This window comes from Dama dama, chromosome 1 (assembly GCF_033118175.1).
Source record: "Dama dama isolate Ldn47 chromosome 1, ASM3311817v1, whole genome shotgun sequence".
NCBI classification, from domain to species: domain Eukaryota; kingdom Metazoa; phylum Chordata; class Mammalia; order Artiodactyla; family Cervidae; genus Dama; species Dama dama.
This window is the reverse complement of record NC_083681.1, coordinates 44254261-44271151: the sequence shown is the minus strand read 5'-3', so window position 1 is coordinate 44271151 and position 16891 is coordinate 44254261. Positions and strand designations below refer to the sequence as shown.

At 36.6% G+C, this 16891-nt stretch overlaps 1 protein-coding gene across 5 annotated transcripts in view; it reads right to left on the bottom strand.

The window, feature by feature from the left end:
* The window catches only part of STK33 (serine/threonine kinase 33), a 119732-nt gene that overhangs the window by 82524 nt on the left and 20317 nt on the right, over positions 1-16891 (bottom strand). For 4 of the 5 annotated variants that reach the window (XM_061148011.1, XM_061148001.1, XM_061148029.1 and 1 more), the window contains exon 2: positions 787-1180. The exons of the other annotated variant lie outside the window; for it this stretch is intronic. In XM_061148011.1, the coding sequence (XP_061003994.1) occupies positions 787-1011 (225 nt within the window). In that variant the 5' untranslated portion in view covers positions 1012-1180. The remainder of the gene's footprint in view (positions 1-786; positions 1181-16891) is intronic. 5 annotated transcript variants of the gene reach the window in all.

The window sequence follows — 16891 nt, the reverse complement described above, 5'->3', positions numbered from 1 at the left end:
ATCTCTCTTGTTTCAAGACATAACAATCATCTCAAACAGGTTAGACACAAGAAATTACTGACCAGACATTCACAAAATATGCTTTGAATGAAAATAATATAGCAACAATTCACTCAGAGACATCTATATGGCAATAACTATACCATAATACAATTCAGAAATAACAGTTTAGCGTGAAAATTTGAAAAAGGTATAAATTTGAGGACTGAGAACCTACTTTTCTTAAACTTACTGCTCTCTGTCTCCAAATTTATGCTCTATCAATGACAGTCTTCCAGAGTGCCTCTTCACTATAAAGGCAAACACCCAAACCAGTCCAACTGGGTATTCACAGATTGTAACTAAGACAAATCAATTTTGTAAGGTATATTTGATATTCCATCTAGATAACCAGGAACTGTCTTAAATAATAACCACCCTGTGTTTAACCACAATCATAAATCTCATTCTACATCAGTTGAAGAAAATGCCACCAAATTCAGGTTTAATTCAATTTGAAAACCAATCAATTTCCATATAAACCATTTTTTAATAAAAGCTGGAATAATATTCCAAATTATTTATAATCCTGGGAAGTCATTAATTTGGGGCAGTGGTTGGTTAACAGAATGAAAGAAATTATCAACCGATTTTTCTTACCTCTTTTGTAAGAAAGAAATGTTACCTTAATAGTAAAGAAGGCAAATGAATTAGCTGACAAGAGCCCATGGATAAGGATGAATGTAGGGATGGGATTAGGGAATGGGACATCAACTTGTGTTGAGATGTAGAATCTTTAATAATTACCAAATCTTTTCCAGAGGCAACATCTTTGCTGGCTCCTTTTTCTTTTTTTTTTTCTGGTGAAACTATAAATTCTGAACTACCTGTGCTTGATGTCTGTGACATTTCCACCACTGACATTGGAGAAAGCTTTGTTTTACAAGAACATATACAAAGTGCTTTTTTCTGAGAAGCGGATGAGCAGTGGGGGCACTTTGTAGATTTTTTACCACAGCTGTTATCAGCCATTTGCTTAACTCTGCATCAAAAGCAACTTTATTAAAAGAAAGATGTTTCCACTGTTTGAGGAAAAGAACCAGACCAAAAAGGAAAGGTAGGCTGATGGTGAAAACTGTAACTTCCAAGTGGTGAGGTCCTTAGGTTAATGATGCACTCGACTTCCAGTCACACATGAGAGCTGCAGGAAGAAAAGAAATCTCCATTTAGAAAATTCTTTCCTATCCTGTCACTCTCCTAGAAATCAAAGACAAACTAGCAACTAACACCAAAAGCATCCTGCTTATACATGAAAAGTTAATATTTACAACAAAATTAGAATACATTTCTAAAAACCAATACATTCTCATCTTCCAGAATTGACTCCTTGAACTCCAGACATTTATTTAACAGTCCAAAGAATCACCCTCTGAACAGCTAAAAAGTGTGGTCTAAGGAAATTTGGTGGGTTGATACAAATTTTTTTAAATAAAGTAGAATAAAATAGATAAATAAATGAGAGTGTTTTGCATAGCTCCTTGGTAAGCTTTGTGAAACTTTAAAAAAAATTACATAGTTATGAATGTATAGAACGTGTGCGTGTGTGTACACTTGGTCACAATATAAAATGCATTTCATAAGGTGGGTTGTGGTAAATAAAAAAGGCTTTAAAATACTTGTATAAAACATACATTACTGTGGTTTCAGAAGTTAATGAGCCTCTGTCTACATATTATCAGAACAAATCCATGTTGTTGTGTGCTCAGTCGCCAAGTTATGTCTGACTCTTTACACCCCATGTACTATATATAGCCCACCAGGCTTCTCTGTCCATGGGATTTCCCAGGCAAGAATACTGGAGTGGGTTGCCATTTCCTCCTCCAGGGGATCTTCTCAACCCAGGGATTGAGAACCTATGTCTCCTTCATTTGTAGGCAAATTCTCTACCACTGAGTCACCTGGAATGCCCCAAATCCATACTATACACTTCACAAAGTAGATAATTTGATTCTATAAAGCTATCTAATGCTAAAAGTTCAAAGGCAATATCAGAAGTATCCTTATTTTTACTGTCAAATAGAAAAATAGGAACTAGTGTGTGCTACTTTTCCCTGAGTGAAGAACAGGTATGCCCATCATTCTACCTAACCAGTTATTGCAGCTATGTATAGTGCACTTATGTATAGTGGCAAGTTGGAAACATGTGAGTTTAGGAATGAGGGGGGATGTGTTCTGCAGCACATGAAAAAGAAACTGAGAAACTTCCAGAAGTAACTGGGAATACATCATCATGGTTCTCTGCCATCCTACTTCAGATACTACTTGAGAGTATATTTTGAAGTCATAGATTGATAAGCCTGGAGATATATAGAATATACCTTTGTTCATTGAACTGGAATAAACTTGACCAGAATAGGAGCTAGATATCTTTATTTCATTAAAGAAATACATTTCTAGCTTTAGTTATCTAAGATCAGTTTTCTAATCAGAAATAAGGGTTAAATTTGATCAAATCTTTACCTATCATGATTATATTTTTCTTATTTGATTTTTTGGTCTGTTTTATGGTATTAAATTTTTCTTAATATTAAAGCACTCTTGCATTTTGGGTATGAACCCTATACATGATCATGATGGATGATTCTTTCAATGTGCTGAAAAACTGAAATGTTTGTATTCTGACTTTTCACAGTTATATTCATAAGTTAAACTGGTCTCTAATTTTCCTTTTCATTCATCTTTATCAGGTTTTGATACAAGATTCTGGCAGTTTTATAAAATAAATTGGCTATCTTTCCATCTCGTGATGATTTGTAACAGTCTGTATAGCATGGGAATCTATAGGAAAATCTTCCAGACCCAAAGGATTTTGTGAAAGATATTGCTAGTAGTTTATCCAATATTTATTCCCCAACTCTTCCTTTTTAACAAAACCCTGATTCTGTCTGGGATAGCAATATGCTAATTTAAATCCTCCATTTCTGCACATCCCTTGCAGTTGACTTATGGCCATGAACCTTACAGAATGCAAGCAAAGTTGTACTTAAAGAAAACTTTTATTCTTAAAACTTTATTAAAAATAGAAAAAGAAAGGACAAAAAATATACTACATGAGCAGTCAAATCAAAGAAAGAGAAAAACATGATTAAGAAACAAAATTTAAGATGAACAGAAATGAAAAAGAAATGTAGGTTCTGCTGAATTTTGCCTATAAGGCTCCAAATAAACTGAACCTTCACTCCCACTCAGATTTATCTCTCCATTCTCTCCTTTGCTCTAAATACACTGGTCTCCTTGCTGTTCTTTGCATATGCCAAGCACAGTGCCTTCTCGTGGCTTTGGCCCTTGCTTCCTCTGCTAGGATGCGCTTTCCTCAGACATTTGCATGGCTTGCTCCCTCACTTCATGGTGATCTCTGCTCATCTGAGAGACCTCTTCTAACCATCTCCTCTGAAACAGCAGGCCATTCATTCTGACCCTTATTTTGCTTTATTTTTATTCACAGCATTTATCATTTCACTTGGGAAGTTCTATATCAGAGTTCCTTCCTACTTTTAGGGAACAGGTAATTTCCATATATGTAAATTGTTTTATGAGGCTTCCTCAAAGGCTCAGTGGGGAGAGAATCTGCCTGCAATGCAGGAGACACATGGGTTAGATTCCTGGGTCTACACCTCCCAGAATATTGGAAATAAAAGCAAAAATAAACAAATGGGACCTAATTAAAATTAAAAGCTTTTGCACAACAAAGGAAACTATAAGCAAGGTGAAAAGACAGCCTTCAGAATCGGAGAAAATAATAGCAAACGAAGCAACAGACAAAGGATTAATCTCAAAAATATACAAGCAACTCCTGCAGCTCAATTCCAGAAAAATAAATGACCCAATCAATAAATGGGCCAAAGAACTAAACAGACATTTCTCCAAAGAAGACATACAGATGGCTAACAAACACATGAAAAGATGCTCAACATCACTCATCATCAGAGAAATGCAAATCAATACCACAATGAGGTACCATCTCATGCTGGTCAGGATGGCTGCTATCCAAAAGTCTACAAGCAATAAATGCTGGAGAGGGTGTGGAGAAAAGGGAACCCTCTTACACTGTTGGTGGGAATGCAAACTAGTACAGCCACTATGGAGAAAGTGTGGAGATTCCTTAAAAAACTGGAAATAGAACTGCCATATGACCCAGCAATCCCACTTCTGGGCATACACACTGAGGAAACCAGATCTGAAAGAGACACGTGCACCCCAATGTTCATCGCAGCACTGTTTATAATAGCCAGGACATGGAAGCAACCTAGATGCCCATCAGCAGATGAATGGATAAGGAAGCTATGGTACATATACACCATGGAATATTACTTAGCCATTAAAAAGAATTCATTTGAATCAGTTCTAATGAGATGGATGAAACTGGAGCCCATTATACAGAGTGAAGTAAGCCAGAAAGATAAAGACCACTACAGTATACTAACGCATATATGTGGAATTTAAAAAGATGGTAACGATAACCCTATATGCAAAACAGAAAGAGACACAGATGTACAGAACAGACTTTTGGACTCTGTGGGAGAAGGCGAGGGTGAGATGTTCTGAGAGAACAGCATTGAAACAAGTATACTATCAAGGGTGAAACAGATCACCAGCCCAGGTGGGATGCATGAGACAAGTGCTCATGGGTGGTGCACCGGGAAGACCCAGAGGGATGGGATGGGAAGGGAGGTGGGAGGGGAGATCGGGATGGGGAACACATGTAAATCCATGGCTGATTCATGTCAATGGATGGCAAAAACCACTACAATATTGTAAAGTAATTAGCCTCCAACTAATAAAACTAAATGGAAAAAAAAAAAAAGATTCCTGGGTCTGGAAGATCTCCTGGAGAAGGAAATGGCAACCTACTTCAGTATTCTTGCCTAAAAATTCCCATGGACAGAGGAGGCTGGCAGGCTACAGTCCAATGAGTCACAAAGGGTAGGACACAACTAAGTGACTAAGCACACAAATTGTTTCATAGCAATGAAAGCCATCCAATTCATTTCATTCAGTTAGAATAACCAAAATTAGATCATGGCAGTGTTCTCAAAAAGGGAGGAGCTCTTACACGCCAATCTTTTCTGTGAAGAGATGTAAAAATCCTAAATGGTGTGCCTGTATTTATCTTTATCCTAGATTACAGCATATTCTAAGATTACCAGATAGAAATAAATAGATAAGTCAGCCCAATAAATATGACCTTTCACCATAGCAGTACAAAAAATTCTACTGATGTGATTAAAGCCCATAACGGTGAGCACTGGAAAAGGTACATCAAGGGTACCCTTCAGACAGGAAGAGGAAAAAAAGAATGCAACTGATGCCAACACACACACACATTTTAACAAATGCCTGACCTTGTTTTCCAAGTATATGTAGCGAGACAAACAAAACTCAGAATGTACCTTTATGCACACTGAAAAATGATTTAACTTTAGGCCTTGGAAGAAAATGCTTTGCATCTCAGGTTAAATATATAAGCCTGTAACCATCAATGACTCAGAGCAGCAGAGTAGATCTGCAAATAACAGCCTTTCTGTTTAGAAAAAAATAGTGCTTTCTCTCTGCAGGTGTAGAAAAGTCCCACATCAGATATGTAAGGTATCATTTTATGCATGCATTAAGAATACTGATTTTATAGTACTTTTTATAAGAAACTGAAAGAAGTGTTCATAATGTAAAGGTTCATTTAAAATGTAGCTAAGTTCCTTCATTATAAACAGTACTCCTAAAAGCATTCTTACTATATCCCTCAAGTTTTACTACATTATATATATATATATATATATATATCTCCACAAACTTTCAAGAGAATCTTTAAATATTAAATTTCCCATTTCTAAGACAGTTTGTTTTGTGGACTGAAAAATAGTTGTATTTTTCTTAGCTCAGTTCAGAAAGTATTTCCTTTAGTTTCTCCCTCAGTCTCTCAATGTCAAGTTATCACAGTATCACTGACACTGACATAGACTTCCAGGTACTTTCTTGCCCCAGTTTCTGACATACCCATTGCCCTATAAGTATTTGGTAGCTATATTCAGAAAATATAGGAGTTCCTGGTATTCACTGACAAGCTTCATTTCTGCTTCCCAGCTTACCAACTATTACATTTGCCAAAGTAATGTTCTACTTTCTTACCCCAGCAATGCTAAAACAATAGGTGGAATAGCTGTATGCAAAATTTCCTGAGAAGGATTGGATTTTGAATTTAATTTCTTTTTGGCTGGCTGAATTCTAATTATTTTAACTTAAAAACCAAAATAGAACAAACATTTACTCACGTTTATTTCTTTCTCACTTATGAACTGATCTCAAAGATTTGTTAGTAAAATAAATCTACTGTCTAGTGGGCCAAATGATGTCATTCATATTTTAGGGGCATAACATGAATCAGGTATTGCAAACCTAGCGTATCTTTATGTAAACACAAAGATGAATAGCTCTTCTTATGTAGAACTATGGAATTACATGTAAACAGGACTTTGGATAGAAAAACATATTAGGAAACCAAAGAAACTTCTAATGTAATAGTTTCTTTGTGTCTCCAAAGACTGGACATGCATAGGTATTAAACATAATGTAAATAAATACAATAAGGTCAAATAATGTCAGTGTTTAACAAATGTGAGCTTTCCTTTGGCTAAAGATTCTCATTTTATTTTCAGGAGTAAAACAAGTCAATGGAACAACTCTAATATGGAAACTCTCTGAGTTTTTATTTCAGCATAAAAAGGTCTCTTAACACACTGGCCCTAAAAGATACACTTACAGTAATTTCCTTGAAAATGAACACAAGAATGGTTTTATAAGATATAACTAGCTACAATTTTCTTCCCCAAAAGCAATTTTTAGCTTTCTTTGCTAAGACTATGTCTACAAGGAACCTAACAGTCAAGTCAATTCAGTAAAAAATGTGTTCTATTCAAGTAAAGAAAAAGCTGTATGGATTGTCTGACATTATGCAGACCAAGCGGAATGACTGTATATTCACTTTTCAACTACTTGTTTTCATAACATGGTTACAGAATCTAAAGAGGGGCCAAATGAGCTTTCTAGATCATAGTGTTGTTAAATGAGACCAGCACTTGTTTACCATTTCCATTAAAGTCATGATTAGGGAAAGTGGTCTATATTGTCTTATAAAAGGATTTATAGTATGTTTAAATTTTATATTATTTCAGACATTTAAAAATTCTGACATTTAACACCTAACATATGCTATCAGATTTTAAAATTTTAATTTGCATAATACTCCTCACTGATTAAGCTATAATCTGGAGGGACAGTCTTAAATGTGGTCCCCATGCTGACAGTTTAAGAACAGAGGTTTTACAAAGAAAGTATGGTTTAAAGAAACTGGAGAGATTTCCCCCATCCCCACCGATTCTTTCCCTGATGTTTTTCTTGTTGTTATCCAGTGTCTTTTCTCCATGTACATTAAAAGCAATCTGAAGTCAGGAACCTTTATGCCAGCACAGCTGATCCTGTACATAATGGACACTCAATGAAAATCTGTGAGAGTTCATTTTGTGGGGGAAGAGCCATAATCACAAATCACTTAGGCAGAAAATAGGCAGATGTATAGAAAAGTCAACAAGAAACGAGGGGGTCATGTGGAGGAGGGAATGTCAGAGCTCTCTTCATAGATCTAAAGAAGGAATTAAGAGTTCTGTGTGACTCAAAGACAGTGCAAGCCAATATCAACCTGATACAAAGGGCTTCCTAACATTTAGAACTGTCTAAGTTAACAGGAAAGACTATCTCTGTCACTACAAGTGTCCAAGTAGAGGTTGGAAGGTCAGCTGTAGGAAATCAAAGATGATATTTAAACATAAACTAGGATGTCATAGAAAAAGCAAGGGAATTCGAGAAAAATATCTACTTCCATTTCATTGACTACAAAAGCCTTTGACTGCGTGGATCACAACAAACTGGAACATTCTTAAAGTGATGGGAATACCAGACCACCTTACCTGTCTCCTGAGAAACCTGAATGCAAGTCAAGGAGCAATAGTTAGAACTAGACATGGAACAACAGACTGGTTCAAAATTGGGAAAGGATTATGTCAAGGCTGTATATTTTCACCCTGCTTATTTATGCATACTAGGTATACTATGCAGAGTACACCATGCGAAATGCTGGGCTGGATGAATCACAAGCTGGAATCAAGACTTCCAGGAGAAATATCAACAACCTCAGTTATGCAGATGATACCACTCTAATGACAGAAAGTGAAGAGGAACTAAAGAGCCTCTTGATGAGGGTGAAAGAGGAGAGTGAAAAAGCTGGCTTAAAACTCAACATTCAAAAAACAAAGATCATGGCATCCAGTCCCATCACTTCATGACAAATAGAAGGGGGAAAAGTGGAAACAGTGACAGATTTTATTTTCTTGGGCTCCAAAATCACTGTGGATGGTGACTGAAGTCATGAAATTAAAAGACGCTTGCTCTTTGTAAGAAAAGCTATAATGAACCTAGACAGCATATTAAAAAGCAGAGACATCACTTTGCCAACAAAGGTGTGTATAGTCAAAGCTAGTTTTTCCACTAGTCATGTACAGATGTGATAGTTGGACCATAAAGAAGCTTAGTGCAGAAGAACTGATACTTCTGAACTGTACCGGAGAAGACTACTGACAGTCTCTTAGACAGCAAGTAGATCAAACCAGTCAATCCTAAAGGAAATCAACCCTGAATATTCATTGGAAGGAGTGACGCTAAAGCTGAAGTTCCAATACTTTGGCCATCGGATGCGAAAAGCAGACTTATTGGAAAGACCCTGATGCTGGGAAAGATTTAAGGCAAAAGGAGAAGGGGGCAGCAGAGGATGAGATGGTTGGATGGCATCACCGACTCAATGGACTTGAGTTTGAGCAAACTCCAAGAGATAGTGAAGGACAGGGTAGCCTGGCGTGCTACCGTCCACAGGGTTGCAGAGTTGGACATGACTCAGCAACTGAACAAACAGGCAACCTACTTATTGTAGTCAGATGTTTGAAGGCATGACAACTCCAAACAGTCTATAATAAAACACCAACAATACATTCCATGATCTCTGTTTTTAAGATTCTTTATAAGTAATATTAATTTAATAAAACAAACAAAAACAACAACAATAACAAAAATACTTCTCTTGACTGTGAGAACATCCAAGGCAGGAACTATGTACTATTCACCTTGTCATCTTATATTCAGTAAAGATCTCCATTATTAAATGAGGATTATTGATTGAAAACTATTCAGTGATTGATAGAAACAGTGTTTCTGAACTCACAAATATAATATGCAATGTACGTGCCTAGAGTAAGTGAGCCAGTGCTTATCATGTAAAAAAATAATATACCTGAAGACGCCTCCTGGCCAACAAACTAACTGCACTACAAGCCAACCCTTACTCTACCTTGAAGCTCTCATTCTAGAGCAAAACACCAAACTTCCAATACCAAGCCTGACCCCAATCCTCTACTCTATTTCTGCCATCTATTTCTGACAGTTTTCCTATCAGACAAGATGTTACAACTACACTCTCAAATTTATGAATCTTAAAGATACACAGACATAAGTATTTACTTCAATGATATACCATATTGTAAAACTCTAAGAGTTTTGGCTAAGTCCAGTCTTCAACAACTATAAAGCTTGGTCCTAATAAACAATATTATTCAGATCCTCATATTCAATTAAAAAAAAATCACTACTTTTTGACATATTATATAACTAGCAATAACTGGCTTGTGTTTCTGTCATATAAAACATGCATGTCATCAGTTCAGTTCAGTCGCTCAGTCGTGTCCAACTCTGTGACCCCATGGACTGCATCATGCCAGGCTTCCCTGTCCATCTCCAACTCCCAGAGTTTACTCAAACTCGTGTCTATTGAGTCAGTGATGCCATCTAACCATCTCATCCTCTGTCGTCCCCTTCTCCCACCTTCAATCTTTCCCAGCATCAGGGTCTTTTCAAATGACTCAACTCTTCGCATCAGGTGGCCAAAGTATTGGAGTTTCAGCTTCAGCATCAGTCCTTCCAATGAATATTCAGGACTGATTTCTTTTAGGATGGACTGGTTGGATCTCCTTGCAGCTCAAGAGACTCTCAAGAGTCTTCTCCAACACCACAGTTCAAAAGCATCAATTCTTTGGAGCTCAGCTTTCTTTATAGTCCAACTCTCACATCCATACATGACTACCGGAAAAACCATAGCTTTGACTAGACAGACCTTTGTTGGCAAAGTAATGTCTCTGGCTTTTTAGTATGCTGTCTAGGTTGGTCATAAGTTTTCTTCCAAGGAGCAAGCTTTAATTTCATGGCTGCAGTCACCATCTGCAGTGATTTTGGAGCCCCCAAAAATAGTCTGTCACTGTTTCTATTGTTTCCCCATCTATTTGCATGTCATAGATGAGATCAAAAAAATTCATGTGATATATATGTTAACTTTCTCAGGTTCCCTAGCCAAATCACCTTAAGTAAGGATACTTATTTTCTAGAAGAGATTGTTCTCTTCACTTGTAATGATGAGTCATTTATCTGCAGCACACAAACCCCAGACTTGGCCAGAACAAAAGCATTTAGAATGTCGTATCTTGGTCATCAATGTGGCATGTCTGTTAATTTCAATAAAATAGCAAAGATAGGGGAAATAAGACCTAAAAGGCACTTACTGGTAAGGGTTCTGTACGACTAGCCAAGAAGAGTCTTCAGGGAGCAGTACTGAGTTAAGCAGTGAGCGAGAGAGGTCAAAGTAGGAGAATAGAACAACACAGAACCCAGTCACCTAATCATGTATGCATGTATCCAGCAAACATTTTCTGAATACCTGTTATATACCAAGGATTGTTCTGGGTACAGTGAATAAAGAGGTTATCAAGGCATGAGCCTTAGTGATAATGATTATGATAAAAAATAATGATCAATATAGGCTTCCCAGGTGGCGCAGTGGCAAAGAATCAGCCTGCCAACACAGGAGCCACAAGAAAGGCAGGTTCAATCCCTGGGTCAGGAAGATCCCCTGGAGTAAGAACCCACTCCAGTATTCTTGCCTGGAAAATTCCATGGACAGAGGAGACTGTCAGGCTACAGTCCATGTGGTTGCAAAGAGTCAGACATGATTGAGCAACTGAGCACACACACATATAATCATCAGTATATAAAAAGTACAGAAGTAATATAAAAGAGGGAGTTACCAGGGAAGTAATGTAATCAAGTGGGAAACAAAATTTAGAATGATAGAGATCAGGATTCAAATTTTACCTCTATTACTTACTAGCTCTGTACATATGGGGATATGTAAAGAGGAGCTAATAGTAGTAACTCTCTTACATGATTATCATAAGAACTAACTATATAACATTTGTACAGTGCCTATTAAACATTAAAAAAACTAAGATCATTGCATCCAATCACATGGCAAATAGAAGGGGAGAAAGTAGAAGCAGTAACAGATCTTATTTTCTTGGGCTTCAAAATCACTGCAGCCATGAAATTAAAAGATGCTTGCTCCTTGGAAGGAGAGCTATGACAAACCTAGAAGCGTTATTAATAAGCAAAGACATCACTTTGCCAACCAATATCCATCCAGTCAAAGCTATGATTTTTCCAGTAGTCATGTACAGATGTAAGAGGTGGACCATAAAGAAGGCTGAGTGCCAAAGAATTGATACTTTCAAATTGTGGTCCTAGGGAAGATCCATAAGAGTCTCCTGGACTGTAGGGAGATCAAACCAGTCAACCCTAAAGGAAATCAACCCTGAATATTCATTGGAAGGACTGAAGCTGAAGCTCCAATGCTTTGGCCACCTGATGCAAAGAGCCAACTCATTGGAAAAGACCCTGATGCTAGAGAAGATTGGTGGCAAAAGGAGAGGTGGACAGCAGAGGATGAGATGGTTAGATAGCATCACCGACTCAATGAACACGAGTTTGAGCAAATTCGAGAGATAGTGAAGTACACAGAAGCCTGATGTGCTATAGTCCATGGGGTCTCAAAGAGTCAGACATGACTTAGCAACTGAGCGACAACAATGTGAAAAGGAATGTATAGCTTTGTATTAACAGTATAGTCTGACATCAGGGAACATGATGGCTCCCCCTCTATTCCTCTTTCTCAAGACTATTTTGGCTACTTGGGATCTTCTGTCCTCCCATACAAATTTTTAAATTATTTGTTCTAGTTCTGTGAAAAATGTATTTTAATAGAGATTCCACTGGACTTCTAGATTGCCTTGGGTAGTATGATCATCTTATCAATATTAATTCTTCCAGCCTATGAACATCTTAACAATATTAATTCTTCCAGTCTATGAGTATTTCTCTCACTGGGTCATCTTCAATTTTTTTCATCAGTGTCTCACAGTTTTCCAAGTACAGGTCCTTTACCTCTTTAGATAGGCTGATTCCTAGGCAATTTATTATTTTTAATATGATGGCAAATGAAACCCCTTCCCTACTTTCTCTGATAGTTTGTTGTTAATGTAAAGAAATGCAACAGATTTCTATGTATTAATTTTGGATCCTGCAACTTTACCAAATTCATTGATGACCTCTAGTAGCTTTTTGGTGGCATCTTTAGGGTCTTCTGTGCAATATCATGTTATCTGCAAATAGTGACTATTTTTCTTCTTCCTTTCCAATTTGATTCCTTTTATTTCTTGTTCTTGTCTGACTGCTATGACTAGCACTTCCAATAGTATGTTGAATAAAAGTGGCGACAGTAGGCATACTTGTCTTCCTGATCTTACAGGAAATTCTCTCAGGTATTCACCCAGTATGATGGTAAGTTTAATTAATTTTGGCCTTTATTATCTTGAAGTACGTTCCCTCCATACCCACTTTCTGGAGAGTTTTTAATCACAAATAAATGTTGAATTTTGTCAAAAGTTTTTTGCATCTATTAAACTAAGTCTTAAAGACTTAGAATGAACTGGAGAACTGGAATGAGTTGGAGTTTACTTGGTGAAAAAGTCAAGGAAAGGCTTTCTAGACAGCGACACCAGCACATGCAAGGGCCCAAAACCTATGGTTCAAGAGGAGTAGAAAAAAGTGGTTTCCATTTGAAGACAACAACAATGGGAGACAGAAAGTTCGATCTGTGCTAAGTTAAAAACAGAGAAGAAGCACTTTCAGGAAATATCAGGTTTAACAAGACTATCTTCACTGAAGAACAGGGGCTCCACTAGGCACAAAAGACAGATGAGGTAGAGTGGAACATGAGGTTCTCACTCTGAGAGAGCTGCCAGAAAGGATGGAGTGCTGCAAATAGTTTTAAGTGAGCACTTCCAACCTTGACACAAATTAGCCACACTAGCTAGTGACACTAATTAGTGACTGCCAACACCAATTTCTCCAGCAACATTTCAAGCATAGTCATGGAGGGGACAGAGGACTTCAACGTATGCTATAAAGTTTTAAAGTATGCAGAATAAGTCCTAGATAGTACAATCAACCCAAATCTACTGCCATATGAACAAATAAGAAGCTAGTGACAAATTCACTAGAGTCAATGTTTCAATGTGATAGAATATGTGGTTTATTTCTAATTAGTTCTAAAATAACAAAAAACATCAAGGGAAACTCCCCAGTATGACTTCCACAATAAAATATTAAGTTATTTATTTTACAGACATATGCATACTCCAAATTCAGCACTATTGCAAACAAAGCTACATCAGTCCCAGAAAACAGAACAGCAGCATTCTACCATCTAGGGTCTAAAGACCCCAAACTTTTTGAAAAGTTTATGAGCATTATGAGGAAACAATGGAAACAGTGACAGACTTTATTTACTTGGGCTCTAAAATCACTGCAGATGGTGACTGCAGCTATGAAATTAAAAGATGCTTTCTCCTTAAAAGCTATGACAAACCTAGAGAGCATATTAAAAAGCAGAGACATTACTTTGCTGACAAAGATCCGTCTGGTCAAAGCTATGATTTTTCCAGTAGTCATGTATGGATGTGAGAGTTGGACCATAAAGAAGGCTGAGCACCAAAGATTTGATGCTTTTGAACTGTGGTGTTTGAAAAGACTCTTGAGAGTTTACGGGACTGCAAGGAGATCAAACCAGTCAATCCTGAAGGAAATCAATCCTGAATATTCATTGGAAGGACAAATGTTGAAGCTGAAGCTCCAATACTTTGGCCTCCTGATGGGAAGAGCAGACTAATTGGAAAAGACCCTGAGGAGGGTCTTGAGGAGACATGGGGAGGAGAAGGGCATGAGGAGAAGGGGACAACAGAGGATGAGATGGTTGGATGGCATCACCAACTCAATGGATATGAGTTTGAGCAAGCTCCAGGAGATGGTGAAGGACAGGGAAGCCTAGTGTGCTGCAGTCCATGGAGTTGCAAAGAATCTGACACGACTGATCTACTGAACAACAACAACAAAATCTCAGAAGTTTTCTCAGATAATGGTTCAATTTCACACGTACAGAATATTTTAAATGAAATTTGTTTGCCCTTGGTAATCAGAAAGAACCTGAGCTTTACTGTTAGACCAAGGTTCAAATTCCTCACCAGTGACTTAACCTATGTGGTCTCAACTTCCTTATATGCAAAATATATAGATGGTGTCTATATACCTACATGTTAGAATTGTTACAAGGATAGGTTTGATGTATGTAAAGTCCTGACACATTGTAAACTTTTAATAAGCTGAAGTTTTTATTATTATGAAATTCTGCCAAAAGTCTATAGATGGTAGCATCAGAAAATTATTTTAGCAGTCATAATTTCTCAATCTAATGCTCCAAATATTGTTCTACACAGTTTCCGATATACAAACTGCCATCTAATTAGCTCATAGCTAGTTTAGAATATAACCTTATGGGAGTTTGCTCTAGATGTGTGCAGCTTTATTGTAGAGGAAATGGCTTGCTGAACTAGCCCACAAGCAGCTTGTTAAATGTTAAATTCTGAATGCTACAGGCACTCAAATATTGCATTTATAAGAATTTTTTTAATATTATAATGTTGGACATCAAGAACATTTTAGCCTAGCCACGACCACAGTTTCTCAAAGTATTACTACTCTGTTATACCTTAATGACTGATCAGGAAGGAGTAATATGTAATTGATTAGGTTTTCAGAGAAAAAAGAAGTGTCTGCATCCACAGATTTATTTACTTGGTGAGTTTTCCAAACATTGCAATGGAACTGTAAAAACAATGTGATTAAAATCGATAGAGCACATCATTTGCTGATACTGTTGCCCAAGAAAAGGCAATAAGCCTTAGGCATGTTATTACTAGATTACACAATTTCACTGACGGGCTCAAGATTTTTAAAAGCAACTGAGAATAGAGAGGATTTCTTTTTTGGAGCCATGGGATTTTTGTCTTCAATTAAAAGGAAACCATCATTTCTCTCTTATTTTATGATGAAGATTTAAAATGTCCTCTATAACATTTTAAAGATAATATTAATACTAAACTTTTCCTTTGCTTCCTAAAATAAATTCAGATTAATGATCCTGATTAAAGCTAAACTGAAAGCTACTTTTAACAGTATCATAACCAACCATCCATCCACTTAACAAATACTAGAATAGTTCAGGGAATAGTGGTTATCGGGTTATTATTTCTTCAAAGTCCATACAGAAGCATATGAAAGTACAAATATATGAATTTCCAAACCTCTTCTACAAAAACAATCAATGATTCTCTTTTCTATCTTGGTGATGAAATGATAAACTTTAAAACAGGCCTTCAAAGTCAAAGAATGCTACATTTCAAAGCATGCTCTTTAATCAGATAGAAAAAGGTAGTCATGTAGACATAAATTCACTAGATTAAAAAGTACTTTTACCCTGGTCAGATCTTCTACTACACTAAAAACATAAAATTGCAGAAGATTCTGGTTGATTTATAGAGAAAATTCCAAAACAGAAACATTCTTCTGTAGCATGGGAAAACTGACAATATCAACTATGTAGTTTTATCCTTATGACAAAAAAAGTTGACTAGAAATGTTGAGATGGTTATAATCATGAATCCTGATAGGAAACACAAGGCTAGGCTCACAGAAATAAATAAACTGACCAGGTATTAGGCCCATACTAGCTTTTACCAAGAGAACATTAAATTTCCAGGGGAGCTTAGATTTTTAGACTTTTATCAAATGTAGATAATTTTTAAAAGAAAATCTATAAAGCACCATATACTTTCTTATCATTAATGTACATACTTACTTACCTACATACATATATAAAAGTTTTATGTTCTAAGGTACATGAAAAGATGTTCAACATCGCTAATCACCAAGGAAATGCAAATCAAAACTATTGATACTTTAAGGTATCACCTCACTCAGCTCCAAATGGTCATCATCAGAAAGCCTATAAATAACAAATGTTGAGAGGGTGTGGAGCAACCCTTGTACACTGCTGGTAGGAATGCAAATTGGTACAGTCACTACTGAAAACAGTATTGGAGGTTCCTTTAAAAAAAAAAAATAGAGCTATTATATGATCCAGATAGTTCACTCTGGGGCATGTATCCAGAAAAGATGAAAACTAATTCAAAAAGATACCTATACCCTAATATTCATAGTAGCATTATCTATAATATCCAAGACATAGAAGCAACCTAAATATCCATCAAGAGGTGAAAGTATAAAGAATATGTGGCTATATAAATATACAACGGCATATTACTCAGCCATAAAAAGAATGAAACATTGCCATTTGCAGCAACATGGATGGATCCAGAGAATATCACACTGAGTGAATTAAGTCAGACAAATACAAATATTATACCACTTAAACATGGAATGTAAAAAATAATGCAAATGAATTTATTTACAAAACAGAAACAGATTCACAGACACAGAAAACAAACTTATGATTACCAAAGGAGAAGGGGGGATA